The 20,592-nt window shown below is 47.8% G+C and overlaps 2 protein-coding genes across 3 annotated transcripts in view; one reads left to right on the forward strand and one right to left on the reverse strand.

Moving 5' to 3' along the window:
* Trpv6 (transient receptor potential cation channel subfamily V member 6) lies at positions 1–15,334 on the forward strand. The gene is made up of 15 exons (XM_036181104.1): positions 1–318; positions 8,248–8,345; positions 8,490–8,612; positions 8,961–9,098; positions 9,391–9,489; positions 9,714–9,886; positions 10,349–10,495; positions 10,574–10,786; positions 11,071–11,157; positions 11,257–11,333; positions 11,556–11,721; positions 12,074–12,140; positions 12,827–13,095; positions 14,162–14,268; positions 14,610–15,334. Exons 1-15 carry the CDS (start codon positions 188–190, stop codon positions 14,899–14,901), a joined length of 2,187 nt encoding a protein of 728 aa, XP_036036997.1. The 5' UTR covers positions 1–187; the 3' UTR covers positions 14,902–15,334.
* Ephb6 (EPH receptor B6) overlaps positions 13,488–20,592 on the reverse strand; it is a 16,916-nt gene continuing 9,811 nt past the window's right edge. Inside the window, exons 6-18 of one of the 2 annotated variants that reach the window (XM_036181102.1) lie at positions 20,367–20,522; positions 19,720–20,070; positions 19,410–19,534; positions 19,072–19,234; positions 18,596–18,710; positions 18,294–18,346; positions 18,006–18,125; positions 17,657–17,904; positions 17,249–17,422; positions 16,588–16,737; positions 16,153–16,346; positions 15,878–16,033; positions 13,488–15,760 (exon numbers count right to left, since the gene is read on the reverse strand). In XM_036181102.1, the coding sequence (XP_036036995.1) occupies positions 15,652–15,760; positions 15,878–16,033; positions 16,153–16,346; positions 16,588–16,737; positions 17,249–17,422; positions 17,657–17,904; positions 18,006–18,125; positions 18,294–18,346; positions 18,596–18,710; positions 19,072–19,234; positions 19,410–19,534; positions 19,720–20,070; positions 20,367–20,522 (2,114 nt within the window). In that variant the 3' untranslated portion in view covers positions 13,488–15,651. The remainder of the gene's footprint in view (positions 15,761–15,877; positions 16,034–16,152; positions 16,347–16,587; positions 16,738–17,248; positions 17,423–17,656; positions 17,905–18,005; positions 18,126–18,293; positions 18,347–18,595; positions 18,711–19,071; positions 19,235–19,409; positions 19,535–19,719; positions 20,071–20,366; positions 20,523–20,592) is intronic. The other variant, XM_036181103.1, reaches the window with a different exon arrangement.

Here is a 20,592-nt window from a genome sequence, read left to right on the forward strand (position 1 = left end):
ACTCATAGAGGCGGCCACGGGAAGCCTCACCAGCTCTACAGGAGAAAGTCAAGACAGGAGACAGGAGACGGGACCTCTACAGAGAGAAGGCAGGCCGGCTCTTGGGGGTGCCAATGTGGCCCCAAGGCCGAGCCCAGTTGGGGTCTGGCATCAGCCTCAGCCTCACAAGGAACCAGCCTTCCACCCCATGGGGTGGTCACTGCCTAAGGAGAAGGGGTTGATACTTTGCCTATGGAACAAGTTCTGCAGATGGTTCCACAAACAAGAAGAGTCCTGGGCTCAGAGCCGAGACGAACAGAACCTGCTGCAGCAGAAGAGGTAAGCTTGCCATCTGCTCCTGCTCTTCTACCTAGCAGCAGAGCTTACACCCTACCCCTTCCCAGCTTGCTTGAGTCTTCTCTTGGCACCCCTGGCTGGACAGTCTGTGCCCCAGGTTATGGACTGGCTCCTTGTTAGCACTTTCTCCTGAGTCTTGGCCTGTGGAGCTAGCTGGCCAGGATGCCAGGTGAGAGGTAGCCTGGGTACAGATGGTAGTTATCTTTATGGTCCCATTCAATCCTGTAGGCCTCCTGTGAGTACCTTCCCAGTAGCCAGGCACCTCACTGGCCCTTGTGAGCCCTCTACCTGAGAGGGATTGAGGCTGGATAATGTATTATTCTTATGTGTCTGGACTCCATGATCCTTTTGGCAGCTGATGGCAGAAACACATTTTATATATAAGCATACATGTGGGAATAAATGAGACAGCGATTGAATGAATAAAGCAATAACAAAATATGGCAAAAAATGTGAAAACACTTACACTCCTGCCCATTTGTCTCAGCCACTGGAGGGATTTAAAGACCTGACTAAGCTCACATGCAACCTGAAGTATCTTCCTCTCTATTGGTGGGTTTGCAAGACCTCCTGGCCACAATGCCTGAGATGCTCACCATGCTGCCTTTCAAGCTAGGGTGTCTGGGAGAGAACCTGGAGTCTGAGCCCTTAGGAAAAGCCACATTTTGTTTCCATTCCCTGAAAACTTCCTTATACTCACTTGATGATACCCATGCCTGCCTCACTTGATATCCACCCCTGCCTGAGACAGCATCTTAGAGTTGGCTTTGGGAGCAGGAGCATAGGAAATCTTGGGCCCACCCTGTGGTGGTCTCTTCTCTGACATTGTCAGTGGAGTTCCTCACCCAGTTGGTGACATGCTAAAAAGAAGTTCTGTTTTGGGGGGCTCCCCCAGGCTATGCAGAGACAGGTAGCATGTGTATTCAAAGGGGAAAGGCTGAAGGTTTTGTCTTTGGGTTTTTCTCCATCTCTGAATGCAGGGTTTGTCTTAACCTGGCCTGAGGGCTGCCTGGGATTTCCTCTTCTTTGGATTAAGCATTCCCAGCTGGGATGTGCCCCTTCTTGGAGCTGTGGCTTTTCTGTCTCTCACACCAGCCACCCACCTCTCTCCCCCCAGGGCTGGGAGAGTGGGGGCCAGGGCACATGTCTGGCTGATGACGTCTTAAGGCAACAGAACGGCATTGTTGTCGAGAATAATTCCTCATTGGTTTCACTTCTTCTCTTCCCATTCTCAGGACCCTGTCGCTGGGGGCATCAGGCACAGATTGCAGAAAGGTCATGGGCTTTGAAAGGGGTAGGTGTAGTTCTTATATCTCCTGTGCAGGAAGAACTCAGTAAAGAATCTAGGCCTGAGTAGACAGCCTGGCTAAGCATATGCTATTTGCATGTGTCTAGTCTGTACCCATTTCTTCTTACCATCTAGTGGCCTCCTCTGTAGTGTTGGGCTAGGAAGACCTAATGCCACCAGTCAGAGGATCCTCCCCTCCATTTTCTGATCTCCACATCTGGTTCCATAGTTTCTTAACCCTCTTCTTCCCAGACACTTGGTGTCCATGGTAGTGGCCCTCTTTGGATGTTACTTCCCAGAAGGAGCTGAAATTTCTTAGGAGTTTCTTGGTCTGAGAGGTCAGCTATACACAGGGAAGGCATGCTGGAAATGAGCTGAGGCTGAGCACTTAAGTAAACCCTATGAGTCATGGAGGGTCTCATCCTTTATGGGCACCATCACCCAACTTATCTGATATAAAACCAAACCCAGGCTTTGGATGGAGGGAGATTCTGCCATCCCCATAAAAACAAATCAGGCTTAGAGCTCAAGAGGGAGCCCCAGAGAGGAATTCTGGGATAGGACTAGCTAGGATTTCATGGCCTAGATGATGGTCTCACCAGAAGGCAATGCTTTAAGAACTCTGCAAGATGAGCAGAGGCAACCTTCCACTGTGTAACACACTTCTCTTGGGTCTTAATCATGCACCTCCCCAACTGAAATCCATATTAACTGAATTCTCAACTCTACCAACTCTTCTAAACCATTTCTTCAGGCCTTCATTTATGTATATCCAATGTATGAAACACTGATTGAGCATAATACATACTCCACTAGGTTTGTGGGAAATTAACCTGATATAGTTCTTGCTTCTCAAAGAGCTCATGTTCTCATGGACAAAATGTACCAACGTTCATGTTGTCCCTACATGTCTTCAGATTAAATCAATCTCAGACAAAGAAGCTATATTGCTGCTTGTATATCATACAACATTAGGCTCATGGCAGTTGCATCAACGATGAACATGTACAGCATTTTTTCCTTGTCATCATTACAAAACAATATGGTACAATAGCAATTTATATATAATTTATATTCCACTAGGCACTATAGATTACCTAGAGATAATTTAAAGTACACAAGAGGAAGGTAGAGCAATGGTGTGTGCCTATACTCCCAGTACTTGGAATACTGAAGCACGGGACTGATAAGCACTCAAGGCTAACTTGGAAAACACAGTGGAACTTGTCTCCAAAAATCTAAAACTTAATAAGTTGAACATTGTGGCCTTCACTTGTAACTCCAGCACTTAGAAGGCTGAGGCAGGAGGGTTGCCACAAGTTTAACATGGACTGCACAGTGAGTTCCAGAGCAGCCTGGGCCACAGATTGTAGCTTAAAGTCTACTCGATGAATATGTAAACGATATGCAAATATCATATCACTGTAAGGAAAGTGCTAGAGCTTATATGGATTTTGGTACGAGAGGAATGTTAGAGAACCAATGACCTACCAACTCTGGAAGAATAACTGTACTTAGGTTAAAGGTGAGCATGGTGAAGGTCATGAAAAGGTTTAAGCAAGTGTTGAGAGAGCAGAGAAGGAAACTGTCTTATCTGTTATCTGATTTCTGCTAGTGTGGGGTGTGCTGGGAGCTTCACAGAGGCTGCCCAACCTGACTTCCCACCCCTCCTGTACTGGCATTTTTCACTCCCTGGGAGGACACAGAGTCATGCTGGACGTTTGAGTTGGGTTACATAGATACCTGTATAAATAAATAGATGTGAGTTGAAGTTTCTGTGCAATCTCAGCTCTGCCAAGCTTCTGTAGACGTACCTCACTTCTTGCCTTGATACACACATACATATGTGCCTGTCTGCTTGCCTGTGTAAGGGAGTTGTGGCAGTTAAGAAACAGCTTGGTTCCACATCTTGAAATAAGCACAGTCTCCAGGTTGTGACTTCCTCATCTCATCGCCAGGGCTCTCAGCTGGAGGGAAGTGGCCCATGAGTGCCCAGTGCCATGTTCCCACACATGACTGATCTTTCTCATCTGTGGTCATTGCTCTGGGCCTGACCCCCACCTCCCGAGAAAAATCAGGAAGAGCCATAAAAACTAGAAGAACCACATAATTTAGTGGTAGGCACCTGGGGCTATGTTCTTGGTAAGTCAGTCTGCCTTTTAACCCTGTGTGATCTTCTGGCAATATCTGACCTTGCCGCCTCAGTTTCCTTTTCTTAGAAAAACTGAAGAGAATTACTCACCTGCTATTGTATGGTTGTGGAAAGCAATTAAGTGATGTTACTTTGGAAACTGATAGGCTTGAACAAATGGGATTATGACAGAAAATAGCATTAAAAAGGCAACGACTGAGGATGACAAGAATCGGTGGGGCTATGAACTTCTTCCTAACAGAAATGAATCCAACCAGAATGAAAATGTATGCCCTTGGAAACCACATGGTATTATCATTCCCAGTCTACTCGGCGTCTACAGTCAGCTGTAAGGGTATCTGTAGAGAAACTTCTGTGTATCCTCAGAGGTTTCCCCCTCCCCCGGCTTCTAACCCTAATCAACACAAAAAACAGGGACAGAGAAATGGCCAAGGAGGCACTTGTCTCAGCTCAGACTCTGACCTGGTTGGACAAATCACTTCTGAGTACTCACTCTAAGGCTCCATCTGTTACATGAGTAGGTTAGACTCCATTTCAGCACAATGTCTACTATCCTATTTTGAACATTCCTTAAACCTCTTTGGATCCTTCCTTGTTTCCCAAAATAAAAGACAGAACATGACTCACGCGCATGGCACACATAGACTTATACATTCCTAAGAATCAGAAGCAGAGGGTTGGAGGAGCGTAGTCATGAAGGAGGGAAGCCATGGACTCTCACTTGGAGACACAATCTTGGCCTTGAACAAGAGAACACTAACTTTATCAACAACAACAAATATGCTGGGCTTTGTGTCAAAGAAGCCTATTACTGAATTTTCCCCAAGCCATCATGGAATCAGACTGCTTAATTTTATACTTAATTGCCAAGTAAAACAAAATATTGAAGAACTTGGAAATATCTTCCATGTTTTTATAATTTCTATTTCCTTTTGCTATTCTCTCACCACATCTTTCTGTTTCTTTCTTGTTTTAATTACTAGAAAACATTTTGAATGTTTTATGAAACTTTAGTTTCTTTTTATGTGAAGAATCCCTTTCTCTTAGTAAGTTACGAGTAATTGCACCTGTAAATCAGGGTTTCTTCACCCTGGCACTGTTAACATGTTGAGCAGGATAATTCTTTGCAGGTGTCCCATATGGGAGGTACAGATTGTCTCTTCCATTTATCCCCTGTACTTAGTTGTTCTTTAACCTTCTATGATGGGTTGCTATTGGAGAATTTACAAGAATCTTCGATATTCCTCACACTTCTCCTTTTGGAGACCAAAGATTGTGAGGCAAGCTTGAAGTTCTGTGTCCTTGCTGTTACAACCACCTTAGGGACTTAGGACCTTCTCTGCTATCACCTGGTGGCCCTAAGTAGTTACTGCAAGTGGGAAAGTAGGCTGAAAACAGCTCTCTGACCCTTCCTTTTCCCAGTTCTGGAGTTTGCAACCAGACGAGGCCATTTCTTACAAACATTGTTGAGTTGGATTATAAGCTGTTTCTTTACCAGGGGTGTGGTCTGACTAAGTTGCCAGATAAAACAAAGGGCACCTCTTTTAATTTGACTTTTAGATGAATAATGGGTAAGTTGTTACTGTAGACATGTCTCCAAATATTGCATAGGATGTATTTATAGAATTGAGGGAAGACATTGTGAATGGATATGATCAAAATACATTGTATAAATCCATGACATTTTCAAGGAATGCATAAAATAGTATTGAAATAGTTGCATAACTAAAGTTCTATTTTGATTGAGGATCTTGTAACTGTACTCTACATCTGGTAGTCTTTGGTCTTCCACAGGTCTGCTAGGATAGCAGCAGACAAACGGGGAAGTATTACATAGGGAATTGAGGCTTGTGGGGAACCTTTGCCAGCTTCAGAGATGTGTCATGAACAAAAAGAAATTCTGTGATTCCCAAGAATAGAGAAAGAAACATATTCTATTTACGACACAAACTGCAAGATATTATAATAAAAATAAGACCAAAGGAAAGAGTGAAAAATATTCTGGGAAGAGTGATGTTGGATGATGGTGTGTATGTGTGTGTATGTGTCTGTGTGTGTTTGTGTGTGTGTGTGTGTGTGTGTGTGTGTGTGTGTGTGTGTGTGTGTGTGTGTGTGTGTGTGTTGGAGGAAGCTGTGTTTCCCCTACATTCTAGTGCTGACTCTAAAACATCTATGTAAGAGAGCTTTGGGCAAATTGCTGGAGTCATTGGGGTGGTGAAGGATCTAGAAGACTTGTTTTGCAGAAGTATTTTCAAACTAAACACTGTTTTTCAGTTAGGTTATATGTTTATTGAAGGTTGGCTTGGTGGGGGTAGTAGATAAGTAGATAGAGACAATAAGAGGGGCAGTAAAGCCACTGTGGCATCACTACTGATTCATCCACTCTACAGCTATTATAGTGAGCAGCCACAGCACAGTAGGGAATTTTGCTGGGCACAGAAGTGTAGAATGCACAATGGACAATGATTGGTTGGGGTAGTGGATTCAGGAAGAAGCAGCCTTGTGGGCATAGGCCCAAGAAGAACGGTGTGCTCTGTGGGACTGAGGCGTGTGGTGAGACGGAAAGGCCAGGTGTAAGGAGTGAGGGGGAGGATCAGAGAATGGAAAAATGGTTGCATAAAGACCATGAAGGAGCTCTGTGTTCCTTATCCTTGGGCACTGAAAGACTCATTGGCCTTCTGTAAGCTGTGACTGCATTGCCATTTAGAAAGACAGTCTTGACAGCATTAAAAAAGATGGACTTGGGGTAAGTAGGGTACAGGGAAACAAAGAGAATGCCTTGTTAATCCTGGACCAGAGTGCAAAGATGTGAATTAATGAGCTTTAGCAGCAACAAAGGAGAAAGAACTAAATGGAGACAAAATCTTAGATGATTGATTGAACCTGCTTGCTGCCCATGGACCTATGCGGGAGCTGGGGTTATGGTTGTTCAAGATAGAAGTCACTTTCTTCTCTTTATCACTTTCCTAACCCCAGCTTTGCAGTAAGATTCTTGCCACTGCCAGCTCTTCAGGATGAGAGCTCTTGTCCAGATTTGGTATGCCATGTAATGAGTTATCTATGGGTAAATATGATAATTTTATTTATTTATTTACATAGAAAGACCAAATTGCTCCAAGCTGAAGGAAAAATTCAATAAAAATAGAACCCTCTTTCTTGGAGTAAGACTAGAGAGGTGATTTGCAGAGCCAGGGAATATAATTTTTCCTAAAATGCATAAAAGTCAGTTAATAAATGGGGAAATACAAGGGACTGCGAGTTGGGATAAGGACTCTGAATTCAAAATTGGGTACACTCAAGAAGAAATGGAAGGGGGAAATGAGACTATTTGGACCCACATGAAATTCAATAAGTGAATTCTCTAAATTAGATTCTCTGTTTCCACCTCATCTGTCATTGTTGGCCACCATTTATATCTTCACAGGTACTAATAGTGAAAATAAAGTAGCACCTAAGGCCCTATAGACAGGGTGTGAGGATAATGAATGACTTTACTTCCTAAGCTTTAAAGAGTGCTCTTTAGAGAATGGGATGCCAACGCTTGCCTTGGATTTATTACTTTAGCATTTTCACATGCATGGACCACACTCAATGACTCCTGGTTTGAGCGATGTTCCCTGAACTTTCATTTGCACAAGAATCCATTGGGACTCTTCCTAAACTGCAGACCTGGACATTTCAAAGGGTAATTAGAGTTGAAGTTTATTATTAATTTGCATGAGATGCTGATCATCTATAGGATTCCTGATTTAAGAAGGAAAATTGCAGAAATTAAGATGTGAGGGGAGAGAGAGGTATGAATGACCACTGCCTCGAGCAAGGCTTTCTCACAAGGGCCATTGGTGTTTTTAGATTGAGTCCTGAAGATACTGCCAGAAAGAGGAGGAAAGTAGAGGAATCAAATGCTCCACACTGAAGGTCAAATAGCAAGGCATCTTGTAATAGAAGAAAACCCACTAGTCTCTGCATGTTGGCTTCCTCCACAAATATGAGGGAGGAACTCCTTATACCTTCAGTACATAGAAAACAAGGCTTATCATGCAGGGCAATCTCAGGACACTGCTAAGTCCAGAATAGGACCATCTAGGCATGAACAGATCATGAGGTGAGTGTATGCCTGAACAAAAATCCTCCTTTCTTTATCCAATAGCACAGATAGTTTATATACATGTGCCCCCCCCCCCCCCACACACACAAAGGCCTGGTGTTCTTGTCCTTCCTATTCTTGGGAATAGGAAACTAGTCAGGGCATTCTCTTACACAGGCTAAATGTTGGACGTCAGTTTAGGAGAACTAAGCAACAGGGAGAAGAGAGTTGGTGACCTTTGCACTGTAATGGACCCATCTGCCTGGGTCAGGAACCTTGCCATCCATGCTGTTGAGACACACATATCTGAGTGAAGCCTTCCTAACTTATTCCACAACTGGGCATGTTTACTGTTACCACCTTTCTTGTCGCATTTCCTGGTAGGATCTGGGAGTCACCTCTTCTTCTAGCTGCCAAAGAAAATGATGTCCAGGCTCTGAGCAAGCTGCTCAAGTTTGAAGGATGTGAGGTGCACCAGCGAGGTATGGAGCAGAGTCCTAGCAATGGTTTGTGGGTCAGTCCCTGACCTCACAGGCCTCCCCAAGAGATCCCAAGACCTAGAGTCTGCTTCTTCTCCATTGACTGCCCCCAAAACATTATATGCCTTTCCTCCCTCTAAATGCCAGGAGCCATGGGGGAAACTGCACTGCACATAGCAGCCCTCTATGACAACCTGGAGGCTGCCATGGTGCTGATGGAAGCCGCCCCAGAGCTGGTCTTTGAGCCCATGACCTCTGAGCTATATGAAGGTGAGGCTCTAAGATGGATGGTTAGCTGTGTTTTCCAACAATCTCAGATAGATAATTTGGGGAACCAGAGACATTATCTGGATCCCTACTCTTTATTATTATTCCACAAGTGGGTCCTTTTTCTAAGTGCTGATGACAAGTCATTACATCTGGTCCCGGATCTTCCAGAGACCCAGGGAAGGGGCAGAGTTAGATGGAGGGGACAAAAGAATCTACTGGGATCCTTTAACACCCACTGGGTCTCTGCCATCCATCCAAGATGGCCACACAAAGGAAAGGGGACTTGCGAGAGGAATTCCTTCAGGGTCCTGGAAACAGATATGTGACCTCCAGCTCTCTCTGGGCCAGGTCAGACTCCATTGCACATCGCGGTCATGAACCAGAATGTGAATCTGGTCTGTGCCCTGCTTGCCAGAGGGGCCAGTGTCTCTGCCAGAGCTACAGGCTCCGCCTTCCACCGCAGTCCTCACAACCTCATCTACTATGGTGAGTTCCAGGGCCAGGCTCCAAGGTGGAAAGTGAGGCAATGGCAGTAGCGGGGGTTAGAAAGACCCTTTAGGTCTTTCTGGGAGGGCAGTGCTTCAAAGACTTAGAGCCAGAGGCCAATTCCCTCCATAACTCTCTGGACTGTCCATTCCTGAGGTTTCTGCTGCATAAGTGATCCCAAGCCATAAGCTTAGTTAGGGAAGGAGGAGGTAGTTGTTGGGCTGGAGGCCAACTATGCCTCTCCTCTTCTGATCCTGCTGTCTCCTTGTCACATATCTCTTTGTGTCCACAGGAGAGCACCCTTTGTCCTTTGCTGCCTGTGTGGGCAGCGAGGAGATTGTTAGGCTGCTGATTGAACATGGAGCTGACATCCGGGCCCAGGACTCCCTGGGTAAGAATGGGGATGAGAGAAAGTACTGGATGCTCTGTGTGTGTGTGTGTGTGTGTGTGTGTGTGTGTGTGTGTGTGTGAGAGAGAGAGAGAGAGAGAGAGAGAGAGAGAGAGAGAGAGAGAGAGAGAGAGAGAGAGAGAGAGAGAGAGAGAGGCAGGCAGGGAGGACACTGGGATGGGGAGTGAGTTATCAGGGAACCTGATGGCAACCTCTGTCTTCACCAGGAAACACAGTACTGCACATACTCATCTTGCAGCCCAACAAAACCTTTGCCTGTCAGATGTACAACTTGCTCCTGTCCTATGATGGGGGAGACCACCTGAAGTCCCTGGAACTTGTGCCCAACAACCAGGGACTCACCCCTTTCAAGCTGGCTGGGGTGGAAGGCAACACTGTGGTGAGACCCATGCCCTAAGGTGTCTTTAATGCCTCCCATTTTACATTGCTAGGAACAATGAGAACTCAATCCACCTATAAGGCTTAGGTTCCATTCTCAGCTCCAATTCCAATCTGCATCAACCTATGTCCTTTCTGTCACTGGTCCATTTTTTTTCCTCTTTGCTTGTTTCTTCTGACTGAAGTACTGGGAATTCGTGTAGTCTAGACCTTATCCTGAGATATTCTGCAATGCCCGAGTCCACTTGTCCTTCCCCGAAGAGTGATCTGCAAATTTCCCCATATCTCCAGGTTCTGGAATGAGTCTTGGGGCAGGATAAATCTAGGATCCTGTGGGACACGAGTTCTTTTGTCTTCCAAAGGCTGTGGTCTACAAGAAGGCCAACACCTTTTCCAGTCTTTTTCTCCTGGGCTGTGATGTTCCCTTCAGCTCTGGATCATGACCATCTCCACTCCCTTCCAGATGTTCCAACACTTGATGCAGAAGCGGAAGCACATCCAGTGGACATACGGGCCATTGACTTCCACTCTTTATGACCTCACTGAGATTGACTCTTCAGGAAATGATCAATCCCTGCTGGAACTTATTGTTACTACCAAGAAGCGTGAGGTAGAGAGTCTTCACATCTCAGGCCCTGGTGAGGGGTGGCAGGGTCTTGGAGATACTGTTCTACTCCTTCTGGTGTAGGCCCGCCAGATTCTGGACCAGACACCTGTGAAGGAGCTGGTGAGCCTCAAGTGGAAGAGGTACGGGCGGCCCTACTTCTGCATGCTGGGTGCCATCTATGTGCTGTACATCATCTGTTTTACCATGTGCTGTGTCTACCGCCCCCTCAAGCCCAGGATCACTAACCGCACTAATCCCCGGGACAACACCCTCCTGCAGCAGAAACTTCTTCAGGTGACTCCCTGGTAGTGACAGATAGTACATTGGGAATCTTTTTTTCACAGCAATGTCCCACTTTCCTGACTCCACACCAGAATTTCACTGCTCACCTAGATCTCTGAGAAGTGGGGCACAAATACAACCTGTATACACAAAAACACACATACATTCTTACTCTAGGAGCCGAGTTTGAGACTAGCTGGACCTTGTGGTCTAGAAAGAATCTGAAAGAGCAAGTGGCCTTGGGAACTGATACATAGGACAGAGACAGGCAATCTACCAATATCTTTCCTCCCTAGGAGGCCTATGTGACCCCCAAGGATGACCTACGGCTGGTGGGGGAGCTGGTGAGCATCATTGGGGCTGTGATCATCCTGCTGGTGGAGGTAAGGTGTGGATAGGATCCTGGTGGAGGCTCTCTGCCCCAGGACCCAGCCTGTAGTCTGGTCTTCAAGAGCCTTTATGTCTCCTTGACTTCTTTCTAGATTCCCGACATCTTCAGGTTGGGGGTCACTCGATTCTTTGGGCATACCATCCTTGGGGGGCCATTCCATGTCATCATGTGAGTGTCTTCATGCCACTGCTTTCCTTCATCTCACCAGGGCTTCCACTGGCTTCCATTCCCTTAGCTCCGAGTTCCCTCTGTGATATGTAACCCTGGGGTATTGAGTATGTTGAGGCTAAATCCAACGGGATGGGGTCTGTCACAGCTGTACTCTTGTTTATAGGTCCCCAGGATAAACCTCATTTTTTTTCTCATTTCCCCCATTTCCTTCACCCTCAGGATCACTTATGCCTTCATGGTGCTGGTGACCATGGTGATGCGGCTCACCAATGCAGATGGGGAGGTGGTACCTATGTCCTTTGCTCTGGTGTTGGGTTGGTGCAATGTTATGTACTTTGCCAGAGGATTCCAAATGCTGGGTCCCTTCACCATCATGATCCAGAAGGTAAGTGCCTCACCCATGCTTTCTAATAAAAAGCCCTAGACCAAGGTTAAGCAAACATTTTTCTAGGGGGCTATATATATAGTACATATTTCGGGTGTTGTGAAGCCTATGTTCCTATAATTTTTTTTTTGTTGTTGTTGTTGTTGAAAAATTAAAATCCTCTTACAAGCTTAAAAACCATCCTTAGCTTAAGATCCTCACCAAGACAGGGCAAGTAGATTTAGCCAGCAGGTTGAATTTTGCCAACTCATCCTGGTGTATGGAGCCATCAGACTTTTGGGGTTAGATTTGCTGGTGTCAGATTGGTAAGTGCTCTGAAAGTGTGGTATTCTCTGCCTCCTCCTCCCCACAGATGATTTTTGGTGACTTGATGCGATTCTGCTGGCTGATGGCTGTGGTGATCTTGGGATTTGCTTCAGGTAAATCACAGATCCAGGATGGAAGCTGTGGGAGGAAAGGGCTGGGGTGGAGGAGTTTAGAGGGTACAGAATTCTTCAGGCTAAACTTGGAGGAAGGCCAGACATCAGAGGAGGCTATGAAATGTCTAAAGATAAGGTGTTGCTCAGAAGTGAGGGACAGTAGTGTTAGGGGCAGAAGATTAGGGGCATAAGCCTTATAGAAAACAGTGGAGGATAGTAACTTAAAATGTATCTTGTGTGAGTTGATCAAGGACAATAATAGATATGCTAAGGTGCACAGGGGAAAGCCCAGAGGGTCTCAACCCTACACAGAGAACTGCAAGCAACTAAGGAATGCTGAGAGGAAGACAGTCTTCTTCAAGGAAGAACGTATCAATTTGTTACCCAGCACCTGAAAACATATATACAAGTAACAGGAAATACATCAACAGTTAATGCAAAAGCGGCCATGAATATGATAAAGAGCAAGAAGGAATATGTGAGAGGGCTTGGAAGGAGGAAAGAGAAGGGGGAATAATACAATTTTATTATAATCTCAAAAAATAAAATAATTTAAGGTGTATTGTTTTGAGTTGAGACAGCAATATGAGATGAAGGGGATGGGGTGGAAACAGATATCAAATAGCTAATGGTGGGCTAGTCATGATACAGTTGCCATGGTAACTCTCACCCCTTGGGTGGAGCAGCCTTCTATATCATCTTCCAGACAGAGGACCCTGATGAGCTGGGCCATTTCTATGACTATCCCATGGCACTGTTCAGCACTTTTGAACTCTTCCTCACCATCATCGATGGTCCTGCCAACTATGACGTGGATCTGCCCTTCATGTACAGCATCACCTATGCCGCCTTTGCCATCATCGCCACATTGCTCATGCTCAACCTCCTCATTGCCATGATGGGTGACACTCATTGGAGAGTTGCCCATGAACGCGATGAGCTCTGGAGGGCACAGGTGAGCCCTCTAGTGGCTAGGAGGGTTACTGCGTAGATCTCCTTCGTGCTCAGGAACTGGCCATGCTCAGATAGAAGCAGCCATTTGTACTCATGTATATTTGGATAGGTTTTTGCACAAGTTATAAAATAATGCAACATTCCAGGGTAATTTAATTAGCAACAAAGAGCACTTCTAGAAATTTGGGGAAGAATTCTATGTATTTTCTCAACAATTAAATCCTTAGTCTTTTCTAGAAATAAAGTGAACAAATGGCTAAAACTATATTTGGTAAATGTTGCTCCCAAGTAAGAATGGAAGTATCTAGTCTTCCTGAAAACAGTGAAGCCTGCAAGATTTGACCCAGAAAAATTGGAAGTGTTATAAATAATGACATTTTTTTTTTTTTTAAAAAGCACTTTCTTTAGCAGCAGAAGCTATCTTCAGTTAAGTTATATTATGATGGGCATAAAGGACAATGTGATGAATCAAGTCTTCACTTAAAAATATACCTGGAAAAGAATGTATCTCAACAAAAATAATTTAAGGAAAATAAAAATGGAACTATAAAATCCTAGAAAGCATTTAACTGTGATGTGTGGAAATGGAGTGAAACCTAACCCGGCTAAGAAGGGTTTGCTGGGAGAAATATTTTGAGAGTATGTTGATATTAGGTTTCCAAGCAGAATGTTTATATTTTTAAATCACCTTATGTATGCAGGCTCAAAGCATTCTGAGACCTGTGAAACTCCTCTATGTCTTCTACACTCTTGCCTATACCTTTGGTCAAGGTCTCTCTTGGGGGGAAACTCTTACAGGCCACCCACACTTCACCTGGCTTTGCCATGGCTTTCAAGTCATAGGGTAAAGAATTGTGAGGCTCAAGTCTCATCCACTCTCTCACACAGAAGGGGCTCTACCAAGTTCTTGCCACATCTTGGTTTGGGGTCTTGGTTCCATTTTAGAGCGTCATAACCCCCAGAGTTTGTTACTAAATTGTCTTCTTTCTGCCTGGTTTCCTTTCTTCTCCCTGCCCTTCTCCGCTGTACCCAACCTCTCTGACTTCCCTTTCTGTCCCGAAATACAGGTTGTAGCCACCACTGTGATGCTGGAGCGGAAGCTGCCTCGCTGTCTGTGGCCTCGCTCTGGTATCTGTGGGCGCGAGTATGGACTTGGGGACCGGTGGTTCCTGCGGTAAGTGACATGGTCCATTAGTGGTATTACCTAAGCAGTCACTTTGCATGGTGTCTTCTTGTTTCTAGAAGCTATACGGAGGGCTGTACACTTCCTAGACCCCATGCTTCATTGTCGCAAGTGTGGCTATTGAGGACGGGACTCCCATTTTGAGCTTGGGCTCCTAAGATTCCTCAGAGCCTACCGCTTCCTGAAAGCTAGTGGCTGAGGGGGCTGGTGCTCTGTGTCAGCAAAGTGGCTGCACAGAACCTCCAACAATGGCGGGGCTGAATGAGAAGTTTTGATCTTAGGTCTTCTTTTCTGTTCCACGTTCTCTGAATCCCTCCTCCCACTCCCTCCAGGGTGGAAGACAGGCAAGATCTCAACAGGCAACGCATCCGCCGCTATGCACAGGCCTTCCGGCAACACGATGGCCTCTGCTCAGAGGACTTGGAAAAAAACTCAGGAGAAAAACTGGAGACGGCACGTTCCTTTGGTGCCTACCTGACCTTTCCCACACCCTCAGTGTCTCGAAGCACCTCCCAGAGCAGCATCAACTGGGAAAGGCTTCGACGGGGGACTCTGAGGAGGGACCTTCAAGGGATAGTCAACCGGGGCCTAGAAGATGGGGAGGGCTGGGAGTACCAGATCTGAAGGTCAGCTCTCACCACGCATCACAACAGAATGAAAGAAAACCAGTTAAAAAGTAGAAGTCATCCCCCGAGTCCAAGGGGGGTAGAGGGAGGACCATGTTAAGGAATGCACACTGGGAATAAATGTTCCAGGTCTCCACAACTCCTTCAGCTTGGGGCAAAGGGAAGAAGACTCTCTCTGGTCCTTGCCTTAACCCAACATTCCTTGTTCTGGCATGGAAGCTCCAGTGCACACCAGAGCACTTTAAAGACAGGTTTGCCATCTTGTAAGTAGGAGGGGACAGGACTCTTCCCAGAGTGCTCCAGACAGTTGATGGAGAAGACTGAGCTTGTGGGAAGGTGTGTGATGGAGAGATACAGGCACCAGTCATGGGGTGGGGAAGCTGGGACGAGCCTTGCCACCTTCAATAAAGTCATTTCCGGATCCCCACCCAGCTCCCTTTATGTTTCAGTGAACTTAACCACCGGCCCACCCTGTCATGCAGCTCTGCCCCTCCCCAAGGCCTCCCTAGCCCTTCCTTGCAGACTGAGGCATGGACACACCTAAACTTGTAAATTCCCTTCTTTCCCTTTAATATGGGGGAGGCTGTTGGAAGGGCAGGGTTTGGGGATGCAGTGTCCAGTGGGCTGGGTTTAATGCGACAGGCATGGAGGCCAGAATAAAGCCTGGCTCAGTCTCACACGTACTTCCTCCACCCTATGTCCAGGACTGGGTTGGGGCTTCAGCGGCTCAAAGATTCCCGACCAGACTTTACACCTCCACTGAGCCTGGCTGCCTCAGGTGCTGCTGGAGGAGCTGGATGTTATGCAGTAATTTCTTCTGGTGGCCAGCCAGGGTGATGCCCAGACCTGGAAGGTCTCTGGTGGGGAAGGAGTGGATCAGACTTGGGCTTGGGCTAGTTCCTTCAATATCCTAGATGCACCCCCTTGCCTGAGGTTCAGAGTGTCTTCCCTCCCACCTCATCAGCCCCGCTTACTCTAGGCTGAGCTGAGCCACATCACTGAAGGTGGAAAGGCCGAACTTGGAGAAGTTATCCTTGTAACACTCTAGTCCAATGGCTGAGAGCCAGGACTGGGGAGAGTCGAGGCAAGGAAACGCCAAGGCCACAGGGTTCAGAAGAGCCTGGGAAGGCCTAAGGTGGGGAGGGGCAAGCAAAACAGGTTTCTTCATCTTACGCTCTCTGCTTAATTTTCCTTTTGGTTTACATTTACCCTCCCTGGCTTTCCCAGGCTCCAGCCCCAAGCTTCAGACCTGTCCCCGGAGCCCCCTTCAGCCTGTAGGGTATCTGGCTTTCGGATCATCTTGTCAAATGCAGCCACAAGCTGGTCAAAATGAGGCCGGCGGGCACGGTCCTTCTGCCAAGTGTCTAGCATCAGTAGATGTAGTCCAGTGGGGCACCCTGGAGGTGGAGGCAGCCGGAACTCTTGCTCTATTGCATTTAGTACCTGCAGGTCAAGAGGAGCACGTGATGAGAAGCTATTGCTAGTAGGGGTGTCAGAAAAGCAGGGGTGGGAGTGGGCTGAATTCAGGTGCAGCATGAGGCCGAGATGGGAAGGGAACTTTAAAATTTGCAATGTTCTAGTCACAAGACATTCAAATAGGAATGGCTCAGAAAAAGATGGATTTAGGGTATGAGAGCACAGTTGGGATCACAGTAGAAAATCAGCAGACATATAGGTCATTCACCTCCTGCTCACTCATATCCCAGTAGGGCCGTTCTCCGTAGCTCATCACTTCCCACATAAGTATTCCAAAGCTCCAGACATCGCTGGATGTTGTATACTTCCCATGTGTAATGACCTCTGGGGCTGCCCAGCGAAGCAAGGAACTTGAACCCTGAAGGGGAGAGCCAGAGGTAAAATAGCAATAACCATAGTAAGAATCACATTCACTGGGCAACTTAGATGCTTAGATGTCTCTGGAATCTCACATCCAGCATCTTGTTCTATCCCCTTGACCATCCTGAAGAGTAGATACAAGATGTGGAAGAATAGATACTGGGATCAAGGCTTCAAGACTATGAAACTGCACAAGATCATGGGGCTTGAGAGTGGAGCACTCGGGCTTTTAATATCACCACGGTGACTCTTCAGCCTATGTGACCTCTGTACTGATGGCTAGTAGCAGCTGGTCCTAGTTTTACAGTCCTCTGGTTTTCCTGTGTCCCTTTTCCCCTGGGTTCCTTAAGTCCCTCAATTGCTCTAAGCCCAGGCTTCCCTCCCCTCAGCATACAATGGAGTCTCTAAGTCCTAGGCACCATGATATCCCACTAGCTATACCCACCCCATGTTCTAGCTCTCCTTCAAGCATGCTCAAGAGCAGTGACCCTCCAAGGCCCTGAACTCACCTGAGGACTGTGACCAAGTCGGGCCACCTTGCACACCAGGTGGCTGTTCACCAGCACACTTCGGGCAGAGAGTGCTCGATGCACAAAGGCAAAGCTGGACAGGTACTGCATGGCAGCAGCCACACCCCGCTGCATGGCCACCAGCTGTAGGCTACTGAACTGACCCTCCCGCTGCTGAAGAGCAGAGGATAGAGGTCATCAACAGGGTAGACACACTGCAAAACATACATCAGCGCAAGGGGGCACTTGGGAGCAAACTTGGGAGTCAAAATGGCCTGGGAATGAAGGAGGAAGATGGAGGAAGGGATGGCAAGGAATAAAGGCACAAGGCTCTGCCTTCTGGAAAATGTGGGAGTTCCAGGCTTTCCTCAACCCAAGACCCGCCTCCTTCACCAGAGCAGAACTGACCCTAAGGAAGCTATCCAGGGGACCAAGCTCCATGAGTTCCGTCAGCACCATGACAGGCCTGCTCTTGGTGACTACACCTTCCAGCCGTAGGATATTGGGGTGCTGGAACTGGCCCAGCAGTGCTGCTCGGCCCAGAAAGGTCATCTTCAGGCTCTCAGCACCTCCTGCCCACAGGGCCTGGATAGCCACAGCCTGTTCCCGCCTTCCCCTGGGTTGTAATCGGCCCCGACGCACTTCTCCAAAGGAACCTGGAAGAATAGATACCGGTATGGATAGAAGTCAGGAGATGTCCAGCTGTGCTCAGAAGGGATCACCAGGCCCTCCCAGGCATCCCTTGCCCCTCAAATACCTGCCCCAATGACTTCCTCAATCTTGATATATGTAGGGTCAACTTCCCGAGCAAGCTCTCTGATAGCCTGGCAGGGGTCCTCATATGTGGAAGGGTCAATGTAATACTTCACTCCAAGCCCTGAAGAGTATAGTGTGTTAGGAGTGTTTGCTGTAAACGTGAACACCCAAATACCTAAGATACACCCTTCTACTTCTGGAAGATGGTGAGGAAGAGCCCCTTCCTCACCAGGCATGTGCCTCGAGCTAAGCCTCCAATCCCAGTCACGATCCCTCTTCTTGTCCCTACCTGGGCTGCTGTACTGCTGCAGCTGTTCTGTGTAGCCGGTCCCACGCCGTTTCCTGAGAGGCAAACCAATAGCCTACAATGGCACCTGTTTCTGTCGGCTTGTGTCTGCCCCAATCACCCAGGGCCAGGAGACAACTTGGCGCCCATGGGTCTGAGGACTGAGGGGATTCCACCAGGACCCTCCTTCCCACCTTAGCAAACAACTAGTTAGTAGAAAGATATGCGAAGGGCTGCATGGGTTCCCGGGGTGGTAAGGACTTGAGTGTTACTGGGCAGGTGGGTAGCAGTGGCAGGGGCCTCACCGCTGGAAGATGACAGCCAGTACAGTGATGGCTGCCAGTAGAAGGAAGGCCAAGGCCCCCAGGATGGACCCAATCACCAAGGAAAGCTTCTCTGGAAGCTGGGAGGGCAGCTCACCTGAGGGATCAGTGGCAGAGTCACAGGGGACAGCCAGGCTTTCTATGTGTCTACATGCCTCCAGTTCCCCAGACATCCACAGCACCACATGCACACACCTCACAGGGACACTCATCCACGTGAACATACTTGCAATCCTCCATAGTCAAGAACTGTCCACACAGGTCCACACTACATGCATTCATACCTGCAAACCCACTCATATGAACTCATTACCTCCCACTTCACCCAGACAGCCTCGAAAGTCAGGGGTCACCCACAGCATCCTTCTTTCCCAGAGACTCTGGTCTGGAGGATGATGGGTCAAGATTGTGGCTTAGACGTGCTTGGGACCCAAATGCCCATGTAGACTTCCTCTCACCTTGAGGCAGGGTCTGGAAATAGACTTTGCCCCCATAGGGACCATGGCCAGCTGCAGTCCGTGCCCGCACCTGGAAGCCATAGATGTGGCCTGGGCTCAACTGTGTCACAGTGGCAGTATTAGTCTCACTGGTCATGGTGAAGGAGTGGGATTCGTCTTCTGCCTAGGGACAACAATCACTCACTCACTCTGTCCCTGCTTTTATCCCTTATCTTCCTCTGTGACACACCTGGTGCCTTGGGCTCCTGGCATCTCTTGCCCCACTCCAAAGCAGGGTTAGGGTTGGGGTGGCTGAGAGCTCTCATGAGGCCTGCTGAAGTGCCCGACTCCCTGCCCACCTGGTCATAGTATCGCAGCTGGTAGTCGAGGATGTTCCCATTTGTTTGCTCAGGCTGTGGCCAGGACACTGTGATGCTGTTGGCTGCCCGGCTCACCTGGTGCATCACAGGAACTGCCGAAGGGACTGAAACATAGAGTGGAGAGTTATTGTTGAGGGAGCCTGGAGTCTCTGGGAGCAGCATCACCCAAGGGTGGAGAGGATAGACTTGAGAATGTGATGTCTAATGCAGGCTGGCTGGAAAGCAGGCATGGAGAAGAGGGGAGCTGTGGAGCTGAAGCGAGCTGTCCTTAAGAAGGAAAAGGGCTCACCTTCATGGCTGGTGCTGACATTGATGGCTGCTGCCTGGGGAGGGTCAGGGCTGAGCTCAGACACCCCATTGACAGCCTGCACTTCCAAGATGTATGGCACATGTGCTCGAAGCCCCCCAACTAACACTCGACTCTCCGTCAAGCCCCTCTGGCGGGGGTCGAAATGCACCTCATCCCTGCAGCGACGACAGGTCCCCCCACTGCTGGGCTCCCGGTGGCCTCCACACTCTTTGCACACAACATTGAAGAGCAGGTCCCCTCGTCCGCCCAGCTCGTGGGGCAAGCGCCAGTGCAGCATGAGTGCTGAGCCTTGCACCTCAAACCAAAGCTCCCTGGGAGCAGACGGAGGGCCTGGAAGGGGTGTAGCGGGGTGGGGATTGTGAGGTAAAGGTGATTAGGGGAGGAAGGAGGCCAGAGGGCAGAAAGTAGAGCCAGAAAGGAGGGTGGGGAAAGAGGAAAGTGTAGGTCATGAGGAGAGGAGACCAAAACCAACCAACCAACCAACCAACAAACAACAACAAAACAATGAAGAATACAAAGTCATTCCTCGTGAACTGTAAAGCCCTCTCATCCCCATTGTTAAATTAGGTCCCCCAAATCCTCACCCATTCCTGGTTTTAATGTGCTGAGCTGAGCTCAGGACTCACCAGTGCATGGAGCCTCTGGGGGGTCAGAACTGGCCCTGTAGAAGCCCTGGAGACAAGGGCATACTGGGGCTGCAGGGTCAGGGGAGTGGCTGCGGGCCGGACATGCTGAGCAAGGGACGTTCCCAGCCAGGGCCTTATAGGACCCTTCAGGGCAGGCTAAGGAGGCAAAGGAGAGAATGTGATGTCATGTTTACTTTATCCAGCCACCCTGAGTTTCTAGTCATCT

This window comes from Onychomys torridus, chromosome 3 (assembly GCF_903995425.1).
Source record: "Onychomys torridus chromosome 3, mOncTor1.1, whole genome shotgun sequence".
In the NCBI taxonomy this organism is placed as follows: domain Eukaryota; kingdom Metazoa; phylum Chordata; class Mammalia; order Rodentia; family Cricetidae; genus Onychomys; species Onychomys torridus.

Coding starts and splice junctions, on each gene's coding strand:
- Trpv6 (XM_036181104.1), top strand. CDS start 188: ATGGGGTGGTCACTGCCTAAGGAGAAGGGGTTGATACTTTGCCTATGG. Junction 319..8,247: donor AACCTGCTGCAGCAGAAGAG/GTAAGCTTGCCA, acceptor ATTTCCTGGTAG/GATCTGGGAGTCACCTCTTC. Junction 8,346..8,489: donor ATGTGAGGTGCACCAGCGAG/GTATGGAGCAGA, acceptor TCTAAATGCCAG/GAGCCATGGGGGAAACTGCA.